At 31.9% G+C, this 24420-nt stretch overlaps 2 protein-coding genes across 2 annotated transcripts; both read left to right on the forward strand.

Annotated features, from left to right (window-relative positions):
• Window positions 1–11400: 11400 nt before the first annotated feature.
• Window positions 11401–13875, forward strand: LOC149426734 (larval cuticle protein 1-like). The gene is made up of 3 exons (XM_089638222.1): window positions 11401–11557; window positions 11763–11887; window positions 13466–13875. The coding sequence occupies exons 1-3, from the start codon at window positions 11549–11551 to the stop codon at window positions 13674–13676; spliced, it is 345 nt and encodes a 114-aa protein (XP_089494348.1). The 5' UTR covers window positions 11401–11548; the 3' UTR covers window positions 13677–13875.
• Window positions 13876–20976: 7101 nt separating this feature from the next.
• Window positions 20977–22263, forward strand: LOC149426735 (larval cuticle protein 1-like). The gene is made up of 3 exons (XM_089638235.1): window positions 20977–21094; window positions 21388–21506; window positions 21812–22263. Exons 1-3 carry the CDS (start codon window positions 20981–20983, stop codon window positions 22020–22022), a joined length of 444 nt encoding a protein of 147 aa, XP_089494361.1. The 5' UTR covers window positions 20977–20980; the 3' UTR covers window positions 22023–22263.
• Window positions 22264–24420: the final 2157 nt, after the last annotated feature.

Here is a 24420-nt window from a genome sequence, read left to right on the forward strand (position 1 = left end):
TGGTGGGTGAATATAATAACAAACTTAATTCTAAAAATACGTTAAATTTTTTTAATTAACATAGTTTTATAATAATCGATAATGACTGTTTTCTGAATGTCACGGATTTTTTCTAATGATTTTACTTTTACAAATTATGTCATTCCAAAATTTTTTCATTTCATTAGCCTCAATTCGAGGCCGATGGCGGCCTTGAAGGCGAGTATGACACCGGCGACTATTCTCGGTATTTCGTATCTAAATGGCTATTGTGGGTAAAAATATCGAGAGTACCCGACAGTAGTACTCGTTCCTAGTTGCGTTGCGCAATACCGACTTATAAAGATATTCGTGTCATATGTACAATTACGTCATGACATTTCATTAGTCAGAAACTGGCGAATCGCAAAGGTTATCAAAGAGATATCAAAACAACAAATTATTCAAAACCTGTGCAAAGTGCGGATGCTCTTTTGATACAAAGAAACTGAAAGTAGGCAGGCGGCAGAAAATGCGGAGATGGCCTGCTTGCGTGTGCCATGTGCCTTGTGCCGTGTGCCGTGTGCCGTGTGCCGTGTGCCGTGTGCCGTGTGCCGTGTGCCGTGTGCCGTGTGCCGTGTGCCGTGTTCCGAGTGCCGTGTTGACTGGAGTGGACTGGAGTGGACCAGCTAGACGCCAGACAGCAGACGCACATTTCATGAATGAAACGTCTTTTATCACCAACTCTAGGCATTTCATTAAGTGACCACCTGGCCTTTTGACATCACAATGCAGAGAGACAATACAAAACATAGACAACAATCGGATCTTTTAAGTTAAATCAACAATCCAAGATTGAATAATAATTAATATTTGCAATAAATAATAGTACGTATCAAGAAAATTACTAAGTTTGTGATAGAACATTATAAAAACAAGTTTCATTTTAGGTTAAGGTCAATAATATCGAAAATATTTTAAAATAACTTCTCGGGGCAGATTTTAAACGGATTTTGAATTTTCGTTCCTGAGCATTAAATGAATTTATTGAAAATAATAACGAAATCAGTAGTTAATTAGAGTATACGATTTATTACCTAAAAGATGGTAAGTAAAGATACTATCGATATTACAAAAACTAAAGGCTTTTATACATTGCTATTGTATAAAATAATTCAGTCTTTATAAATCGCTACAACTCGAAAAACCACGATCAAAACAATGCTTTGAATATACTCGTAATTATGTGTCTACGTTTTTTAATAACATTACACAAAGTTCAAAGATATTCCAGCCGTTATCCAAATACCGATAAAGTAAAAAAGCGCATTTTTTAAAAATTGTTGTCTATTGTTTTAAATCTCAAATTTAATATACCTCTTTTCAAAGGAACACGATTAAATCATACACCACTATCACGATTTTACCCAACATTCAGATACTTACGAATAAATTATGTGAGTGTTACTTTTAGGAGCACTATTAAATTATTTATTAGACGACTTTGTTAAGTTTAAGGCGATGCACTACGTCGTGTAATATTTTAAATTGAGCTTCTTGAACAACCCTTACGTAGATGGCGATAAGGTTTAAATTCCCGCTTAACACCATCCGCCTGTTTTGATTTATGCAAGAAAAAAACATGGCCAAAAAGTGCCTTTTATTTTATTTTGTGGATGTTCAGGCATAAATATTTAATTTTTTTTCGATCATTTTATAAATAAATTAATTTTCCACATTGTAAAATAAAATTATAACCGAAAATGGGTTCGTAAGTAGGAGATTTTGAACGTTAAAGCAGTTTTCATAGGACTTATACATTATTATATTTTCTGGGCTTATTAAAAGACTTATCTAAAAATACTCGATTATTTCAAAGGCCAAGACCAAGAAAAGGCATCACTCACAAACACACAAGATCACATTTTAAATATATTATTTTCTCTTTAAATGTATTATGTAGATTATATTTTCATATTATAAAATGAAGACCTCAGCACGTGCAAGACACACAGTGAGGCCAAAATTACTGGAAAACTTTGAAATTTAAAAAATTTAATACCAAATTAATAAAAAAATATATATTTATTAAAAGTAGAGAAAACTCGAGAAACGCCGTGTACACGTCAGCTAGTAAAATAGTAAAATTACCATGGTAGCAAGGCATTTAATTTTAAGTAGTAAAGTTTTAAAATTATGCAAATATCGGATTAAGGTCAGGGTGTTGCAGTAGTTACACCAACGCCAAATAACGTCATATTGTTGTCATAATATTACTTATGTCAAAAATGCCTGGAAAGGCTTTCATCTGGCAGTAATCAAGTTTCTTGGCCGATAAAAAAAGTTGTATGCGATTATTAAATTAAAATATTGTTTTGAGTAGGTATTAGTAGGTATAGAATCAGGCCATGCATCGCATCGGTGCGATCTTTGGTCGTTCATTGCAATATTTCAATACATGTCAGAATACGTAATAATCTTAATTGGGTTGAATTCAAGTCCACGTATAAAAGAGAATTTTTAAAGAAGAACACACTTTTCCTTATAAGACCGACGATACGACCGAGTGGTAACAGAGAAGGTCAAATAAATAAAACCACACGAGTTCAGATCTCTCGAGAAATATTATGAAAGCCAACAAAACATTTCTATGTTGAATTTGACTGAACTTAATTAAGCTAGCTTAAGAGTGACAGAGTTTTTTAGGGTTTGTTATAGCTTTGCGGCTTATTTCTCGGAGCCGGGGGACCGATAGCATTCTCTATTAAGGGAATCAGGAATAAAAGAAGCTTTTTGATTCTGAAATCTTCGCTTTTTTATATGTATTAAAATAACCATAAAAAACGCACTTACATACGAGTACATAGTGTGTGTGGAAAAAGTTAAATATTTTTTTGACGACCTCTCCGCGGTCCTTCAGGTCTTAAAATACTTCACACAGGATATAAAGCATCGCAAATAAATAATTTATATTTTTAGAAATTAGAAAACTTGTTGATATAAAATCAGATATAATTAACAAGATTTTTTTTTAATAAACTCTCTTTTAAATATTTTCCCACTCAACTGGTCTTTCCCGTCTAACGATATTGTAATTCCTAATTATGATAAACTCCGCCCACTCTTAACCCTCCCCCCTCCTTCCACTTCTTCTTTCCAATTGTAATCTATATTTCTTACTAATGATGAGGTGAACTTCGTTCATGAAAATAATGCCATCACAAAGTGATAAGCTTCCAGAAGAAATCTTCTTATTAAACGCTTGTTAATGGTCAAGTAATTTTGCATAACTATGCGTATTGTTATTGATTTACCCGAAACATACGATTTGAATTCGACCAATCAGAGGGCCTAGATCGTCCAGACGCTAGCGTAATAATACTATCAGATTTGCGGTACGTTACAGAGTGGAATATACTCTCAGTATCGCCTTGGTGTGAGACCACCATTCAGAATCGAAACGTTACTTGAAATGGCTTTGGCCGTGTTTGGTGACCATATCTGAACAGCCCTCACTCCTCACCTCCCTCTTCCCCATCTTCTTCCCCTCCCCACTGCCTTCAGCCTCTCAAAATACTCCAATTGGAGATGCAAGTCTTACAGAGTCCAGACGGTTGTGAGTAGTTGGGACTCTTGTGCGGTTTCAAATAAAATAAATACTATGTACTTTTCGGTAATCCGTGTGGCTACGTAAAAAATATATTCTTTTGTTACTTGACCATTACAACTTAAGGATAATGAAATATTTGATTTATTATTCGCTAATCTGAGAGGTTTACATAAAAAAAAGCTTTAAAGCCAACAATAAATTTTGGAAATAAACACATTAAGGTATCCGTACAACAAATAATAATCAATAATAATATATCCTCTCTTTATATTAATTGCATCAGAGGATTAATGGTATATGGTACACGTTTATAATATATCCACGTTTACGCGCACGCGTGATGAACCAGGAATTAAAATTCCCAATGAGTTGCCTGTTTTAAAAACGGTTTTGTTTAACAAATTATCAAAAAGATAACCAGTTGTTTATTATTTTTTGTCATATAAATCGACTAAAAATAGAGGATCACATAACAGATGAAACTTTGGTCGTTCATTTCATTAAGTATCTTGATGGTCGGTCACGACAACGTAGTCTGGAGGTTCAATTTGATTCGTATTTAGGAAATAGACACTTTCCTCCTATAAATACTAGCGCAAATCCGTGAAAAATACGGAATAGCTTGAATTCTCGAAAAATCAGTTCCTGTTTTGACAATGGCAATAAAAATAATTTTCAACATTTAACAATGTATTATCAGTAGTTACTTTATTATTTGTCGGAATCCTTAAAACGAACAGTTGAAATTTAGAAAATTTCACTTAAATTCAAAGCGAATCCAAGTTCTAGTTCATAAATCAGAGTTACGCGGGACTGATAAACGTCAGCCATCAATATATTTGATATTGCGTAAGTGTCACGCCTTACGTTTTGCGAAAAGCAGTTTATATTGATGTTACATTGTAAGCATATATTTTGCATCATGTATCATCGAGTCCTAAAATGTATTTAAGTAATGAAGTTAATGTTGTGAACCTGCAGATTTTCTCAAAATGTGAAAAGTTGATTGACTGTATTGGAAAGTACGTTTTATATATGCGTTCAAATTTTTGAGAGTATACAAAATAAAATAATTTTTACACATTGTCTCAATAAATACTGCGCGGCCTCTTTTATCTCAAGATCTTTGAGACATCAACCGTTTAAACTGGGGAATGTGATGGTAATTACGAGTTTCGTTAAAAATAAAAATAAATTATTCGAATGACATAAAAAAATTACTGCTTTAAGATTTTGCACTTCGGTATGATATACGAACAATAGAAAATAAAAAATCTAAATTAATAATTTTACTAAAGTGGACATGATCTAATGTTAAGTTATACGTGGTACCGCAAAAATCATTAAAATGCAATTCCGTGAATTTGATAACTGCAATTTAAATCAAATTAAAACATCAATTGCAACAAACTATACAATCTTTACACGAACAGGTAGAATGTTGCGCCGAGGTGATAAATTGACGGTAAATGCCAGAGATGTGTGAATTTTTTAGGTTAGTAAGTACCTAACTAATTTTCAAATTAATTTTTGTAATTACTTTTTAGCACTTAAAGATTAACTTGGTTCATACTTTAATCTTTGTTCTTTTCAGTTAACACGTAAAATAAGTCAGGTTTTTATGTAAGGTTTATTTATGTTACCTTATGTTATGTTTATGTTTTATAATTATTTGTATATTTATATTCTGTCATTTGCTGTATAAGAAAAAAATGTTAATTGTGTATGACCAAGATCCATCCCTTAATGGGTGATAGCCAAAATAAATAATAATAAAAAAATAAGTAAGGATTTTGATTTATTACAAGAATTTAAAACTTTTATTCACATTTTTTTGTGACTGTGAAATAATTTTAAATTGTAAATCGTAATAAAGGAAGTCCTCCACGAATTGTCAAAAATAGAAATATTACATGGATAATATTATATTTGCTTTCAACCTATTGAGGTGAGTTTCCACGTGTTATTTTGTCAAAGTAAGTCTCAATGTTTTTAAAAGGATCTTTTTGAATTATTGTCACATTAAATGACTCTTAAGGCGTTTTGAAATCGTTTGTAAAACACTGGTCAGTTTTTCAGGTTTATTGTAAGTTGTTGATATGATTTAAATTACAAGTGTCGTTCGTTATGGGTGTGAAAAATGGATTAAACTTTATGTACTACCGACTAACAACAATCTAAAAGCTTTAAAGTTTAAAAGCTGTTTTCTTAGAATATTTAGGCATTTGACACAAATATTTTCTTCAAGATATTTATTATTTTCCAACGAGGTTTCCGAGAGAAAATAATTTTTTTTTATTAATTGATCGCCATTTTGTTTTGTTGTTTCTTATCAGTCAATTTTTGGTAGTTGTAAAGAGAAGTCATTTACAATAATTTTAAAGTCTGTAATGCCTCAACAACGAGTTATTGCCGCTAAAGCATGTTACAAAAATGTGTCCTATTTTGTGAATCCATCATCTGTCTAGCAATTCAACCATAAAACAATGTATTTATTATGCTACGCCAAATGGGCGGATGGCATCATTAGGCCACTTTTATAAAAATAAAATTTGTAACAATTACTGGAGATCGCTATTGTGACACCTTAGAAAAATTCTTGGTCCATGTGGACAGGAGGCTGCTACATCGCATTGTTATGAAAAAGCACTTTTAGCACTGCGGCAAAAAGGCGGTCATTTGACCAATACCTACTTATTCCATACTAATAAGGTTTCTAGTATTTTTTTATGAAAGTTTAATTAATAACTCAAATACGAGTATTTTTACAAATGTTGATTTCATAATTAAAATAATTTTTGAAGTTTGCATTTTTCAAAGCTCGCCAAAACGTCGGGGTATGCGTGACGCCACACCTACATCGGTTTTGTCGGTTAACAGAAAGATCAATCCCAATCAACTAATCCCCTTTTGAATATTTAAAAAGATTTCAAACCAAAAAATTGTACACAAAATTGACGAACGACCCACCCGTGAGGCAGCTGTGTAAGTTCTGTCAGAACACGTCGACCAATCACAGGGAGTTTAAGTTTCTTAAGGTTTTTATCGTTTTTAAATAATGATGTATTAATTCTACGTATAATATTGTAAAATTTATATATTAAAATGAGCTTTTATGAACTATATAATTTAGTTCGCCTCAGCATAGGACACCCTAGTGTAAAATCATTTAGAAGTACAATAAATTACACATAAGAAGTACACATAAATTCACAATAATACTTATATGTACAGTGTATAAATAGTCGCTAAAATAAATAAAATTCTGTATGTGCGTATGGTTTTAGGTCATTATATTTTTACTCAACAATAAACAGTTATAAAAACCTATTCAAAAGAAATTGCAAGAACAAATGGTGTGGTGGAAAACAGTAAAATTCAGCCTGTATTTGACAAATAAATAAACTATCGTTGGTTTAGCAAATGTGCTTGAGTCAAACCAAAAGGTTACAGTTCGTTTTCCGAATCGCTATAAGTAAATAGCTACTGTGTATTTTCACAATTTATTTCTGATGAGATACGGTGCGCGTGGCTTGTTCAAATATTATGTTTGATGTAATGCAGTGTGTGGGTTCACTCAAGTTGTTAAATATTGCTCAATTTCTCCAGTTTTCACGGTCATTTGGGTTTACTCTGAGGCGTAGCAATGGACTCCATTTCCTGAAGATTTTTTCTGTCTCCCAGCTTTTTTATGCTATACGAAAAATAACATAATTACTCCTCGGCGGTTGTGGAGTAGAAGAAATATGGCGAAGGAGGAGAAGTGCGGGAAATGTGTCTTTTATAGAATGTGATTAGGATGCTCGTGTTTATCTGGGTATTGATGTTGACTTTTCAATAACTATAGATTTTAGTTAACACAAATCGATGTTGACAACCATATATGTAGTAGAACTGATCTTATCTCATACTATCGAAGCAATACAACAATAAACGTTCCTTCAGGGAATGACTCGAAGGTAAACTTCAACCCATTAGTGCAGAGGTCCATAAATATGGCTTTTGATTTTATTTGAGGAAATGATGCGCCAAAGCATGCACATTACTGTGCTTGTTCACATAAAGTCAAATAAGTAATAAGCTTTTAACGTATCACAAAAATATATCTGAACATAATACGGGGAATATGCTATTAGGATAGCCATATATGCTGTACTAATTATTGTAAAGCATCAAGGTTTTTCTTTGGTTGTTGAACTTTCCTCACGCTTATAGGAAATATTAATTAAAATTACTCTGAGAAATAAGGCTGCAGAGTTTAAATTGCAGATGTTTACAAATCAATTTTCCAGAAAAGGAAAATACTAGAGTTAAATACAAGAAATAGAATATCATGGGTTTATATTTATCCTTTGCGTTGGGTTACAAAAAAGTTTTAGTAACAATGCTTAGTTTAACGACTTCTACATAAGGGTAACCACTAACCAGTAATCACACCTACCCATTTCTCTGAAATTATTGATAAAGCAGGCATTCTCTTCAATCGTCATTTATTATTTATATGTATTAAGGTTGCTCTGAATAAGGTGTGGTTATGTCCGAAACTCTTTGGCACTAAATTAAAATAAAGTGGTAGCGGGATAGTTGTTCTTTATAAATATGTATTCTAAATTACAATTATTATTATAGAAGTAATTAAATTTTATCTGATGAATTTTGCGTAAGTACGTACTGCATGAGAGAAAGAATGATATGAATTGAATTAATGTATAATTACAAAATTTAACACTTAGCAGTAAGCATACTCAAAATAACCAACCATATCTAGGAATAAATTACTCACTTTTACTTCAAATCTAAAAATAATAGAAAATATACAAGAATTTTAGCAGAAATTAAAATATTATCCCAAACCACTGTAACAGACATTTTGTTTTTTTTTTTTATCTTTGTGCTTTTAAAATTTACTATTACAACACATTTAAATTAACTGCTTTTTCTCTGCTGCGTTGTATAAACCAAACGTTATTATTTTTTTAGTGAAAATACATATTTTGTACCTCACTGTGTTAAACATATAACATTAATATTATATTTTTTATCAGTGAAAAAAACATACCGCAATTTATACAAAAAATCTATCGAAAACAAAACATATCATTTAATTATTTTTTAATATTTTAAAATAGAGCAATTAAAAATACTTTAAAAGTAATATTAATTTTTTTATTGAATTTGACTAATTACTGCTGAAAGCTTTTTTAGAGTGTTACATAAATTGAGTATGTAATTATTTTGTTTATCGGTAGGATATTTATTTTTGTGTTTAATCCTGACTCAAGGTCTCTTTCTTCCATTATTTTTTATTTTCTGATCAGCTCTTTCGCTTCGATGGATGGAATCCAGGTTTTTAGTTTGGAGTTTCTAGATCAGTCAGGTAATACAGTCGGTGTGTACACTAATTATTCAAAGGAAAAGCAAGAGTCCTAACTGCTCCCAACCGTCTGTAGCCTGTGAGACTATGGCATCTCCAATTGGAGTGTGTTGTGAGGCTGAAGGTAGTGGGGAGGAGAAGAAAATGGGGGAAAAGAAGGTAACAAACTCGGCTAAAGCCATTTCAAGCAACGTTTCAAATCAGAATGGTGGTCTTACATCAGGGCAATACTGAGACTATCTTCCGCTCAGGAATGTGCGGCAAGTATACTACATATTATTTTAAGTGAATACATTACGAAATAATACAAATAACTCAAATAAAATCTTGTGCACGCTTTGATTTGAACCCGTGACTTTCGGCTTGCAAGTCAAGAGCCTTAACCCTTAACCATGGAGGCCGTTGAGTAAAATATATAAATAATGATAAGTAAAATATATAAATAAGGCTTAAGCAGGACACAATCTCAGAGGATGCATAAACGATTGAAGTTGATTGGTAAACAAGAGGAACAAAGGGGCTAGCGTAAAACCCGGTACAGAACATAAAATGTTGCCCAGGAGAGTGAAACTATTTTGGGGATGCAATATTCCAGTAGGTAACGGATAAGCAGACGACGTCACAATGGGTATGTTGTAAATCATCATTATTATTTATTTTTATTTATTTATTTATTTATTTAATACATGTTACATTGTTTCGAAATTTACATAAAGTAGATATAATGAATCACCATACTAGGCGGCTGCCTGTTTCATGGTGACCAATTGAGTGTAATTAATTTGTATGAAATATGAAATCTAGTGTAAACATATGAAATTAATAACTATAGATGAAGCTAAAATTTTGGAAAAATTGTAATAAAAAGTAGAAGATAGAAATTAGAAAGGAGAAAGAAGTAAATTAGCATTAGATTGTAAAAATGTACATAATTATATATATAATTTTTAATATGTGTGCATGCAAGCACACATGTGTATATAGCAGCAGACATACCTATATACATATAACAGCACATGTATACATACACCCATATGACGCATCCTCACGCATATAAACAATATATACACCTCTATCTGAGTACTTGGAATAGGCTACTAACACTATAACAATCACACATCAAAAAATCCCCGAGCGCTTTCCTGAAACTGTCGTATTTGGCTATTGATTTTATTTCTAACGTTAAATTATTGAATATTTTTGGAGCAAGAAAGTTAAATTGTCTTTGTGCCATTGAGGTTTTTATTGGGGGAATAGTATAATTCGATTTGTTGGAATATCTTGTATTATGGGTCGATTCAAAAATATTTTTTTTCGTATGTTTGAATTTATAGTAGGAGGATATATTTTTGACGTATAAGGATTTTATGTTGAGTACTTTGAAGTCGTTAAATAAGTCCTTCGTGGGGTGAATATAGTGTACTTTGTAAATAGTCCGCATTATCAATTTTTGAGCTTTAATTAATGGATCTAATATCTAATATCGTGTAAATAATTCTAAGGCTACCTATAATTACAGACTCGAATCTAATTTTTAATATTATGAATGTGTTTGATGTTCGGCAGCTATATGCAAAAACTATCCTAACACATCTATACTCAAATATACATAATTACTACAAAAAATGTTCAAATACACGATGTACTCGAAGCAACAACAAAAACTTACAAATACCGATAACACATACTACGTTTGGTCAACGAAACTTTAAATACTTTGCGACATGACTCTACAACATTCTTCCAGACAGCATAAAACAATGTGATTCACAAAAACATTTCAAAGATAATGTAAAAATTTGGATCAAAAATAAGAATAGGGCCTTCACCCAAATTCGCAGTTATTGAAGTCACCACATTATTGAGCAAATACATCTTTACAAGTATATGTATGTTCTAAAGTATTAGGAACTAACACGAAAAATTCTGCCTCAACACAGGCTAGCCTAGTGAGGCGGTATTTGAGAGACCTCAACTGTACTTTTATTTTCTTTTTACATTTACAATATTATGTTTGTATTAATAGTTCTTCATTTTTGTTAATTTTATAACCTTAAATATAAAAGTTACAAATCAATGTACACCATAATATGTGTGTATAGTTGTAATGTGTAAACTTTCCTAAATAAAGATATTATTATTATTTTGCATTTTAATAGGGTTCGTAAAATTTGATTAGGTATATTTGTGGTCTCGTAGTGAGAGCAGTGTGAAGATATTCCACTCAGTTCACTAATGCAATGCAAACAAAGTAATAGCGAGATCTAACTCAAATATATTTTTATATATATAATACTCGTAAAAATGTGAAAAACCAACACATATAGTATATACGACGAGACATGTGTTTCACTGAAAAAATCACAATAATTAATCTCTAGAAATCAATAAGAACCTCGATTAATTGAATAGGAATAAATTGTTATGCTCTGACCAAAGTGCATTTGTAAGTTGTAAAGGAGACATATATCTAAGTAAAACAACACGAGTAGCTGCTAATAGGACTTGTTTACTCTTAAGTAACTTGGGATGAGTATAAAAGACGTTTCGTCAATTTGTTAGCTATCAGTATCTGGTTTGCCTCTGTACGATAATAAGCAATCACCATGAAATTGGTAAGTCCACTCGTCAAATAAACTGTCAACCATCAAAAATTTCACAACCGAATTGGCCAATGTCCAGTGATATGAAATTTTTTATCCACGTGTTTTATTAATATTGTTGCTGTAGTTTTCATTTAACCCGGAAAACAGTCTTAAGGAATTTTTTTTTATTTTTTTATTTTTTTTTGGTGTTTCTGATATTAATTTTCTTTTGCAGGCAATCTTCTTCGTCCTGGCCGCAGTTGCCTTCGTGTCCGCAGTCCCCGTTCCCGGAGACAAGCCCGTTGCTCAGATCCTGAAGTCAGCCTTCGATATCGACCCCGCTGGTGGATACAAGTTTGGGTAGGTCAACAAATTCCTAAAACCACCCAACACTCACTGTACCCTAGTCCCCTGAAATTCTGAATCTAAATCCTGAACACTAACGAGTAATTTTCTTTATGTCTTAAATTTCTTCTGTTCCTTTCTCTGTCTGTTACCTATTTTTGTTACCTGGCCCTGAACCCTAATCTGCAACACAATGATAAGGTTTTTTGTAAGACTTTTGGTTTTCAGTAAACCGTATGTTGTCCATATCTTACTGTCTCTTTGTCTTTTAGAACCCTGAAATACTATGAGATTAGTTTTTAGCCTTTTGGCTTTCTGTTGTTCGTTTTTGTCACCTTGAGGTCTGAACCTTCATACATCACAGAACACTATAAAAAGGATTTTTTTTTTGCTAGCTGTTAGACTTATTTTCTTCACCCCTTGTTGTCTCCTAATACTAACTGTCTGGGTTTAATTTCTGAATATTAGAAGAAAAAATCTTTTTCCTTTTGACCACAATTCGTATATATAAAGCAAAATCATCATTATTATCTGAGCGTGAGGTTTTTACTCTTTACCCACCTTCGAGATGTGAAATTTGACAGGATTTTTGGACCCTTTTCCCGTTAAATTAAATTCTACCAAGTGGAAACGTATATAGAATGGAATATAGAAACCATATGTAAAACAATACTCCTTTGGGATTTTAAATGTCTTAAATTAACTTTCTATGTATTTATCGAAAATTCAACAGTATTTTCTCTCAATCCAGCTCTGAGCATAAGTGGCTATTGAACGGCCTTGTTATAAAAAACAAATACCTACCTAATCACCTAATCATTGGCACTTGGGTGCGATGATTACTTCATCGAGGTGGAGAAAAGTAGATTTTTTCAAGCGCATTATAATATATTCAAGGATACGTGACATGCTTAAACCGAAATTATTCCGTCGAAAACGTTATATATTCTTATAAAACGAAAAGATGGTATTTAGTCATTCTCTTTACGCGACCTCTGTTATTCACTCATTAAAAAAATAATGATTTTTCGACATGCATTTTTACTTATTTGATAAAGTCATTCAATAAATGTAAATGATACACTTATTACTTACTTCATCTGACGGCATTTGGTTAAAAAATACTTGTTTTCTTCAATAATTCTAAAAGTAATATATAGCACCCTTATTGATGAAATAATACCACAACACTTAGTTTTAATCACTGGTTTTAATAATAAAAAAATCTATATGTTTCGGAATCAACGGTTTCTTCATCAGGATATCACAGGAGTATACATTATTTTATTTGATTGATTTCACTGTAAAATTAATCAAAAATATATCTGTGGTCTTCCTACCAATTCCTTAAAATTAACAACTTCGCTGATAGAGAATAAAACATTTATTTTGTTATATTTATGAAACTTCTACCAAACTTAACTTAAAAACTATTAAAATATACACAAAACATAAATCTGAACTTACCCGGTAAGTTGATAACTGTTATTCGACGTCCATTAGTCCAAAATCCCTTTGCGACACTTGACACTTAAAAATGGGGCTTTCTTATGTTTTCACCTCTATTTTACGATAACATAAATGTTTTTACAGATTTGAAACGGATGACAAGATCACCCGCGATGAAGTAGGAGAGCTGAAGACAGTTAAGGACGAGGAAGGCAAGGATGCTCAGGCTCTGATTGTGAGCGGATCTTACTCCTATACCGATCCCGATGGCAATCTGATCACCCTTAAGTTCGTCGCCGATGAGAACGGATTCCACCCCGAAGGAGCACACATCCCCGTTGCCCCCGTTGTTTAAACAAACTAAACCACCCACCTCCTGAAAACATATGTGATCCTTGCTAAGGATAATGTGATTAACATGAAGGTTGCAAGAATCCTACTTTTTCTTAGGACTCAGCTATCGTCAGCTTTATACTGCCATATACGAATGTAATTTACCACTTAAATTGAAAATTTAAAAAAATAAAGAAGAAAAAAATAATATTTATACCTTACCCAAGTTTTATTATTTATTTGATTAATTAAATTATTAGTTTCAAAATATTTTTTCTCAGAGACGTAACATTTCATTGTTGTATCGAAACTTGCCTGTGCAGGCCTTTCTACGGTACAAAATATTGATTCAGCATATGTTTGACTCTGAATATTAAACTAAATTGGAACATGAGCCCAACACTAGGTTCACAAAGAATGAAGGCTGCCTGTTCCAAAATATAGCAATAAATACAGACAGCGAACCCTAGAATATAATGTGCCTAAAATGCTCCAAATGTTGCCAAGTAACATAAAAAATTGGAAATTCCCAAATAGATCCCGATATATGCTGAAAACATGACTCATAAGTAGAAATACTGTATACTAGTCATAAGTATCAATCAATATTTATTAGCAGGTAGATTTTGTGTTATTTTAGATTATGTGTGCATATATATAAATATATTATAAGTAGTAACAACATTATGTATATTTATAATTAATAATAATATCATGTATACATATTTACATAGTAATTGAACATGTACTTATATCCTGTTGACATACTACTTATCGGTAGTTTAACGGGATACTAAAAAGACTATGTTTGAAAATTTATTTCAACGTAACCTTAAAAAATTCTATTATAATAAGTAGCATTGATACAACCAGTAAGTGTAAATTTGTATATCTGCATAAATTACCTAGGCCTATTAAATTTACAGTAGAACGAGTTTATTGCTGAGAGCACTATTAAATGTATTTTTTGAAAAATTATAAGTATGCGCTATTTACCAAAGAGATAGAGACGTTGGCAATAGGTTATAGGCAAATAAAATGAACAATTGCAACAGTACTAAAACAAACAAAAAACTGGTGTTTATGCATTAAGAAGGCCGATATTGACCCTTGATCTTTGAGTCCGTTAAAAAGAATTTTACCCAAGAACATCATATTTGATAATAGGGATGTAAAAATGTTATAAAAAGATATTTCGATGTAAATTTTATTGAAGGTCATTCTATTGAAATTTTATGGCAGATGTTCCCAAGCCAGTATTTTTATTTTACAACATTACTGTGGCATAAAAATACCATTCAAAAACAACAAATCAATTAAAAATAGAATAATCATTGAGATTCTTACATAGTGAATAAAACCGCCTAGACATTGTATAAAGCAACGAATATCAACAAAATGATATTAAAAGAATAATTTATTTTCCCTGCCTATTACCATAATTTATGGATATCGTAATTAAATAAAGACACAAAACCAATTACCAACTCATCATAACAATGTATTTGTTCCAACAAAACACCAGAAGGGTATCGCAACGTAAGTCCTTAAAGCTTAGAACCTCAAATTTTCCAGGTGGTTGCTATAACCAGTAAGCTATCATGGCAACAAATCAGCCGTGTTTTTCCACAACATATTTTATACTCATGTGAAAGGCTTATCCGCTGGAAAGACGCGGAGTTTTCCGGTCACAAAAATAAGAAGGCATCCAGGAATTTCTTCAGATCATCTATTGCACACTAAACCATACTTTTTTTTGGCTCATTCGATGATGACATATTGAATACCGTCAAATTACATGAATTTTGAAATAAGTGCATTGCAGTCGCTAAAGTGTTTAGAATCTTCCACAGGAATCCCCTGTTAATATTAATACGCTTTACTGAAACGAAGCATTTCAAGTTGAATACTGAAAAAGTCTGAAACATTATGTATATCCAAAAATTTATGTATAATTTCACCTTGAAGCGTATCTTTTAGTTTACCAACTAGTTGCTATGTTAAACTGAGATGGCAGTTGGAGTATTTGAATGGAAATACTTTAATAAACTGGATATTCCGCTCTTAACTTGAATATCTGCATTATTCTATTTAACAGGTATGTTGTGTTAGTAAGGTGAGCACTCCTTTACGAGATGAATTGATAACCTTATTTTCCTAAATTTACAACCATGATAATTCACTAATTGGGCCTACTTTGACTGAAATTGATCAAATGCAAATAAAACAATAAATTGTGCATTACTTTTCGAAGACAAATATTTAGCTGCATCATGAGACGCCCGAAGTCATTGTTTGTCATCTCGATGTGACCAGTGTCTGTTGACCATGTGAACAAGAAAAATATAACTCAAGGCTAAGACGTGTCTAAAAGTAATGACGTTAAAGGTATTACTTTTTAATTAAGTGATCAATTCAACCAAGATAAAAGAAGTCGATGAATTTTCTTCTGTAATCTCCAAACTCTGATAATTAAAGCTTATTTTCTGAATGTTTTAGTCAAATAAAACCTTGACATTCGAAAGTGTCACTTGCTTCGGGGTGACGATAGTTTGGACACATAATGCTTATGTACGCAATGCAAATTTAAAAAAAACTTTAATGTTATATAATTATGTAAAATCAACACAATCCGGTTTTGCTTTGCATTCACATTTGGGATGTAGGAAGAATCTTTGCTATTATGTAAAAATGTCAAATATATTCCAATAGAGAAGGCAAATTTATTTAACAGAAGGCAGGTAACTTCAGAACTATCGGATTCAAGGAAAAATTTCATCAACAATTTTCTACATGTCACGGAGGCAGATGTTCAGTGTGTGTTCTAACTGTGCATATTTCTATTTCTAATGCTAAGATTAAGTAATTAATTCATATACCAGTACTTGATTGATTGAATTGTGTAAATAACGATGCCCGTTTTTTCACGGCCTTGAATAGTCATAATTCATAAGGTCACTAAAGCGTCTGGCTAGTGAGGCATTTGTTAAAAAATTTCCGTTAGCATTTGAAAAAAAATCATGTATCTAATTTTGCTGATATTTAATGGCTTTGAATTCTTTGCTATTTGACTATGATGGTTAATTCGTTGATTATTAGGCAGGATTAAACTTTCTAATCATTATAGTATTACGTTTTGAGTGTGCTGGGCAATTATATGAACTATATATTATCACGGATAGGGGATGCTAATGATTTTTACATACAAAATAAAGACAGATTTTTAACAGGTGCGGGACTTGATAAGCGAGGCTTGATTTTTTAAGCTATTACTTTCACATGAAGATAAATTTTTAGGTAATTAACGCTTAAATTATGATATTGTTAAATTAATACAAAAATTATTATCATTATATTCCAATTTAATAAACAACAAACTATATTATCGATGCATGCAAGAAAAAAATACTGCGCTAAATCACTGATCAATAAACAAAGTAAGAAAATAGCATTTTATTACTAGTATTATTTAAAGTCGGCAAAATTGATTTTGAAATGCTAACTCTAAATATAAACATGACTCAGGGTCAAAGAGCGTGCGTTGCTTCAAATTTTTATCAATAAATGTCAAAAAATGTACAAAACTAAAGGTCACCGCGGTTTTCGCAGGATGCGAATAAAATGTGATGTCAGGTGTCGAGTAAAAGGTATGGCATCATTCATAAAACGGATAACACCAGTAAACTCACTAACATTTGATGACATAAAGGATGGTTAGAACAAAAACAACAAACAAATCATCAGAAGAAACAATCATTTGATATTTTGAACACGTATTATAAAAACAAATTTACCGATTTAACTCTTTTTAATTACTGATTAATGTGATGCATGTTTGCCATTTTTAACCGTGCTTCTGGGTGATACACAATCGCGAGGGGTGACATTTAATTATGATTTAATTACATTTTAAAAAGAGTACCAACTGCTCTCAACCGTCTGGAGCCAGTGAGACTATGGCATCCCCAATTGGGATATGTAGTGAGGCTGAAGATAGTGGGAGTACCTAGTTACCCAACACGGCTAAAGCCATTTCAATTCTGAATGGTAGTCTTACACCAGTGTGATACTGAGAGTATCTTTCACTCTGGAATGTGCCGTAAGTATACTATGTATTATTTTAAGTTAGTAAATTGTGTAATAATACAAATTCATTAATAAAATAAAATTTAAAAATAAATTAAGCAAATTTATTTGAACCTGTGAACTTCGAATTGCTAGTCGAGAGTCTTAACCCTCAACCACGGAGATCGTGAAAAGCAAAGTATTTGAAAAGTATGTTTTATTGTAGATCCGGGCCTCGATTCTTGACGAAGTCATTTCACTCGAACAACGAGTTGTTCGACCCACTCGTTGTTCGAGTTGAATGACTTTTGACGTTTAAATTGAAGAATAACGACCAAAGTATGTACTTTTGACGGCGATTGCGAGCGGCTTGGATCGGAGAATCGATACCCAGGTATGTATTATCCTGGAAAAATAGGAAAATATTTAAGTGGTCTAAACTTAATACCAAAACGGTTATTTTTTAATATTATCAGCCACAGCTGGAAAACTTTAAACGTGCATCGAAAATAACCGATAAGCAACTGACATTAAAGCCCACATGTATTGGTAAAAACATTTCCAAATAAACAAAGAAGCAACATTGGCTTTATGAGTCGAATACACTTAATTAATTAATTTAGAACGTTAGAATGAAAATAACACCAGAATAATTATTACGCAAGACCAGTCTTCAGAATTGAATTCATATGTGCAAATAATTTTTATGTCCTACCGCCATTTGGGGTGAAACATAATCCTAGTAAGTATATTATTTTCTTCTGAAAGTAATTTCAGTAACAATTCTAAATAATATGCTGCGATAATTCAAAATTCTTAAAAATCATTTTATGAAAACATTTCCATAATAATGTAGTCTCCTGATTCCAATTCACTTATTGAAATAATGTTTTAAACTACATAGTTCGTTGTAGGTAAATTAGTCCATTAAAATAATCTTTAAAACTGCGAAACATAGTTCGTTGTAGGTAACTTAGTCCAATAAAATAATGTTTAAAATTGCAAAACATAGTTCGCTGTAGGTAAATTAGTCCAATAAAATTATCTTTAAAACTGCAAAACATAGTTCGTTGTAGGTAAATTAGTCCAATAAAATAATGTTTAAAACTGCAAAACATAGTTCGTTGTAGGTAAATTAGTCCAATAAAATAATGTTTAAAACTGCAAAACATAGTTCGTTATTGGTAAATTAGTCCATAAAATAATGTTTAAAACTGCAAAACATAGTTCGTTGTAGGTAAATTAGTCCAATAAAATAATGTTTAAAATTGCAAAACATAGTTCGCTGTAGGTAAATTAGTCCAATAAAATTACCTTTAAAACTGCAAAACATAGTTCGTTGTAGGTAAATTAGTCCAATAAAATAATGTTTAAAACTGCAAAACATAGTTCGTTGTAGGTTAATTTAGTCCAATAAAATAATGTTTAAAACTGCAAAACATAGTTCGTTATTGGTAAATTAGTCCAATAAAATAATGTTTAAAACTGCAAAACATAGTTCGTTGTAGGTAAATTAGTCCAATAAAATAATGTTTAAAACTGCAAAACATAGTTCGTTATTGGTAAATTAGTCCAATAAAGTCAACCTGTGGGAACCAAGAATATGTGACAGCGTATTTTTGTTGTCAATTAATGTTCCAAGAAAATTATTAGTGCATTTGACCTAGTATGCCTGCAGTACATTTCTATAAGTGGGACAGCATTATTTATGGTTAGCATTATATCATTTGGGATTTATCCGAAACTCCGTTTCATCTAGAATAATGTAGTTACATCATTGATCATAGCACGAAGCCCCTAATAATCAGTATTAATTAGCAAGGCATTGATAGCTCATCACGTTAATTATAAATAGCCATGCAATAATGAATTCACTTGAACTTAAGGGTTATGGCGCTAATTTTGAACGGTAAACATCAAATAGCATTATTTTTAAAGTGTATTTTTATGAAAGGTTATAATTAAAAAATAACATGTTTAGTATATTATTATCACAAATATATAAAAAGCTTCAAAAATCGAACATCTGAAACACTTATCTTTGTTATTTTTTGGTAAACTAATGTTTAAGACACGATTTTTTTGTGCATAGCACAAAGGGTAACAATTATTTTATAAGAAAAAAGGACAAATAAATTGAAAGGACACGGGTTCAAGTCCCGTTGGCGTCATGTATCTTTTATCAGGAGATTTTTCAATGTGGATGAGTATTTCAGGCTAATAATTATTGCTTATAAAATACTTATCTTTGTGCTTGGCAAAAAGGGGAAAGCAATGAACGAACAAATTCATAAATCGTTTTGTATCCACATAATTTGGGAAGAGGTATGGGTGCCGCCACACGGGAACCCTTTATAATCAACATCTTTGTCATATTATGTCACCCCAAGTGGTCCGCAACATTTGGTGACTTAGCAAGGGTGCCCGGGTTCGTGAGGTTTGTGTAGGTCTTGGCGGCGTCTGCCCACCTACTGCGTGGCAATCCGGATCGGGAAACAATTTGAACTCTGTTATTTTCATAAAAAGACCCTCCACGCGGAATCTTCAAAGATGACATAGGCCATTAGGGATTTTTTTTCATCATTCAAGTCCTCTTGTATGAAACTAACGTAACCAATTGCAAATTTAAGTATGTCTAAAAAACAATTTTTTTAATTTTAACTTAATTTAGCGAATAACCAACACTTTAAAAACTTTTCATTATGAATTATCCCTTGCATGGAGGGTGAAATATCACAAAAAATCACATGCACTCTCTAAATCATGTATCAATAAAATAAATAAATAAATTATAAAACTTATCTCTTGCTTATCTATTGACGTTGCCACTGTAGATATTGTGAAGCGAAAAAAGAGTTTATTTTTTTTCCCTTTTCGAAAGAAATGTTCGTAAATCTGTAATTGAATAGTGCAATTATTATTTTCATACAAACATCGACATACATAAACAAAAAAACTTGTAATTATTTAAACTAATTTTATTCAGTAACGTCCTACAATTTTTATTTTTAAAAATCATTGACATGTTTTGTGTATAAAGCCATTGAACGTTTTATTTTGACAATTATTTACCCTCGCACAGAAGGACACACATTCGAAATGATGTTATGTATAATTAATTAATCGAAAAGGTAAATCTGCTAACTTATATGGCCTATAACAGGTATTTATTAAATTACCGATAAGACTAAAAGTGAAGTGAAGACGAGTCCGTTGAAATAGAAAAAAACTCTTTTCGTCCGTTAATAGAACTGGTTTTTTATGCTGAACTTGATAACGAAATGTATAAAAGAAGGAGTCATATGGTATTTTTTATCAGTTCTTCTTTGTCTTCAGTGCAGCATCAAGCTAACTAAACCTTTCAACATGAAAATCGTAAGAATAAATTCATCTTGTACTTATAATTTAAAAAAATCTGAAATAAGCGAAAAATACAAAACACGCGAAATTTTGTTCTCTTTGAGACAGTGAAAATTCATTTTACATAGAAGCTATAAAAAAACTATATATTCTAAAAAAGATCGTCTAATGAGTTTTTGAAGTGAAGGACCAGGAATACGCAACATTCATAAAAATTAAATGAATCAAATTTGAAAAAATATTTTTGTTTCACTTTATCCTTTATTTCGACATCGGTGATATAAACTAATGGACGTTCTTATTTGCAGGCACTTTTCTTCCTCCTGGCGGCGTTTGCCCTGGCCGCGTCCAGCCCAGTGCCAGCTGAGCCCATCAAGATCCTCAGATCTGACTTCGACATCCAGCCCGAAGGAGCCTACAAGTTCGGGTGAGTTATCCACATTATTCAAATATTAATAATTTTTATCAAACCGAGACGTGTACCATTTTTATTTCCTCAAGTTAGCCATACTATTGAATTGAAAACTAACAGTGGCAAGAAAACGAAACAGTTTCCAAAAATTGAAACAAAGAAACCAAGCCAAGCTATTTTGAGACCAAAGTAAAAAATAATTCAAATTATAGTGACAATAAGTCTTCAAAAGTTGTGAAATTATTGCCACTGGAGCATGTGATGGATTTCAAAATGAGGCAAAGATGTTTTATTAAACCTGTTTTTTTATTCCTCTTTAGATTCGAAACCGAGAACAAGATTGTCCGTGAAGAGGTCGGAGAGCTGAAGACGGTGAAGAACGAGGAAGGCAAGGACGAGCAGGTGATCGTAGTCAGGGGATCTTACTCCTACCTCGACCCCGAAGGTAAACCCATCACCGTCACCTTCTTCGCTGATGAGACAGGCTTCCACGCCGAGGGAGCTCACCTCCCCGTTGCCCCCGTCGTCTAAGGAACCCCTCCTTCGAAATGACTCCAAACAATGACATCGCCTGAATTTACAAGGATACAATAAAACATGGGAAGATGTGACCTTCACACTGCTTGAAAGCTAAATTTTTCTAAATTTTATTAGGAAAATATAGGGTTCAAACAATGTTTTAGCTTGCATCTTCCTTAACTTTAAAATAATTATGTTGAAAAAGAACTCAAAAGAAGAAAGAACGGAAAAATAATAAAATCTAAAAATTAAACCTGTTTGCATTCATTTTTTTAAATTTTCAATTGTTCGACAAAACCAATATTAAAATTATATTGAAATCGTTAGGCCAATACCCCAACATTCTCTCAATTACCAATATAATTTGTTTCCTCAGCTTGAACAATAGATCTTTGTAGCTATGTGGTCTATGCATTAGAGTTTTCCCCGGGGTGAAAAAAATGCGATTTATGACCATTAGATTCAAATGCCATTTTCAGCTTCAAATTAAACTTTATTGGATTAAATAAGCCCCATTAGATAAAATAATAAAATCAATGCTTGTTAAAACAAGGACATTCATTTAGATGGTGTAAAATTCCAGTGATCTGAAATTGATACATTTTAGAAATGCTTTTTCAGTAATAGTTTAGTTGTTGAAGACCATACTCAGTAAGAAGTTGTTGAAATGGTTTTAAAACATAAAATATTAAGGGAGTAAGTATGGTGGATGAGGTAATATTTAAAAGACTTACTCCTTTAACTTTTGAAGGGCCACTCGTACTCTGTGTCCATTGTTATTCATATGAATTTTGTTGATTTTCTCAGCTGAAATGATTTTTTAAATTTTGAATTTAACACAAAAACTTACGTAGATTACACCGAGCAGAGAAAACAGAACAGTCAACATAATTTTCTGTTGGTCTGATCATTTTTATCCATTCGTAAAGGAGAAACTTATCGTCGCACGATGATCTAAAATGGATAGTTTTTTGTGCAAAATAAGGGCACAATATATTTCATAGAATCCAATGAACGTTTGCCAAACGTTTTTGGTTTTCTTATATGTGGTCCAATAATGCTGAAACTGTTGATATCAGAACCTATTTTAAGTTAAATAAAAGTACTCAAATTTATGTTGTGCCTAGTTTAGATTTAACTGACGCCTTCAGTTGGTCGTTATCAATATGAAAAAGATGCCCATGACCTTCATCAAGGTTCTTATCCCCAGCACAAATAATTTGAAACGACCATGTAATTTTAAATAAATTCATAAGAAGTTACATTCTTTAAAGGAAGACAAACATTCCATCCATTCAAAGGACGATGAAAGTTGAGGCCAATTTATATTGAATGTTCTTAATGAATATTCAAATGGATATATTTTCAAATGATTACAAAAATTCTATGGGAGTTGAGACGGTTTAGAGTGCTCCAACCTAATAGCAGGATGGCAATGTTGACGGCTGATCAAAATTTGTAGAAAATCTGAAACGGGTCCAGGACCAGGGTTAAACAGGGCCTGGAATGGAATTAAATAAATGAAAAATGAAAAACGAAAAAATAAAAAATAAAAATTGAAAATTTAAGACTGAAAAATTAAAAAACGAAAAAATTAAAAAGAAACATGAAAAATAAAAACAAAAAACCAAAAATCAAAATACCTAGACGACAATATTTTCCTAGTAACATAAATAATATACGAGTTAACTGTAAAAAGAAGGAGAGGAGGAAGGTTAGGAAGTCCTCTGAACTTATAAAAATGGCTCCTACAGAATTACATAACATTTATAAATATAATCATCTCGGCGATGTGAAAACAAGCATTTATCTATAGGTTTTTCATTATGTACGAATAATATATTTTGAAAAGCAAACATTTTTCTGATGGGAATCGTGGATAGGATGCGCTAGCAGCAAAAATGGTAAATCAGTTATAACAACATAATTTCCCCGTGCGAATGAATGTGATATTTTCAAAACTGGAACTGAAGAGCCTTTCACATTCAAACAAGCAATATAGTACCTACCTGTACAATATATTGCACCAGAAAATTAATTTTATTCTATATTTGAAATTTTATTTTATATATTTATATTCTTTTTTAAATACATTTTAATAGTTTTATTAACAACTCACCTGAAGAACCTGCGCTGAGGTGTACGCATGTATTGGGAAAGTGTTATAATGCCGTCATAAGTAAAAACTCAACATCGTCCTTGAGGTACTCAAGGAGGTTGCTGTGGTTTCATCCATGGCGGCAGTAATGAATACATATTAATAATAGAGTCCAATATTTTTTGATTCTACAGAAACGAAATTTCTCGATTTTCATCTTGGCAAGTCAAGTACAGAATGATTTAATTTACTTGTCATTATTAGCAGTGTTTTTTTCCAAGCTGTCACTTGTAGGCAGGAACAAGACTACAA

Source organism: Hesperophylax consimilis, chromosome 1 (assembly GCF_061612785.1).
Source record: "Hesperophylax consimilis isolate HC1 chromosome 1, BYU_Hcon_1.0, whole genome shotgun sequence".
NCBI classification, from domain to species: domain Eukaryota; kingdom Metazoa; phylum Arthropoda; class Insecta; order Trichoptera; family Limnephilidae; genus Hesperophylax; species Hesperophylax consimilis.

Coding starts and splice junctions, on each gene's coding strand:
- LOC149426734 (XM_089638222.1), top strand. Junction 11,888..13,465: donor GCTGGTGGATACAAGTTTGG/GTAGGTCAACAA, acceptor ATGTTTTTACAG/ATTTGAAACGGATGACAAGA.
- LOC149426735 (XM_089638235.1), top strand. CDS start 20,981: ATGCTGAACTTGATAACGAAATGTATAAAAGAAGGAGTCATATGGTAT. Junction 21,095..21,387: donor AACCTTTCAACATGAAAATC/GTAAGAATAAAT, acceptor TCTTATTTGCAG/GCACTTTTCTTCCTCCTGGC. Junction 21,507..21,811: donor GAAGGAGCCTACAAGTTCGG/GTGAGTTATCCA, acceptor ATTCCTCTTTAG/ATTCGAAACCGAGAACAAGA.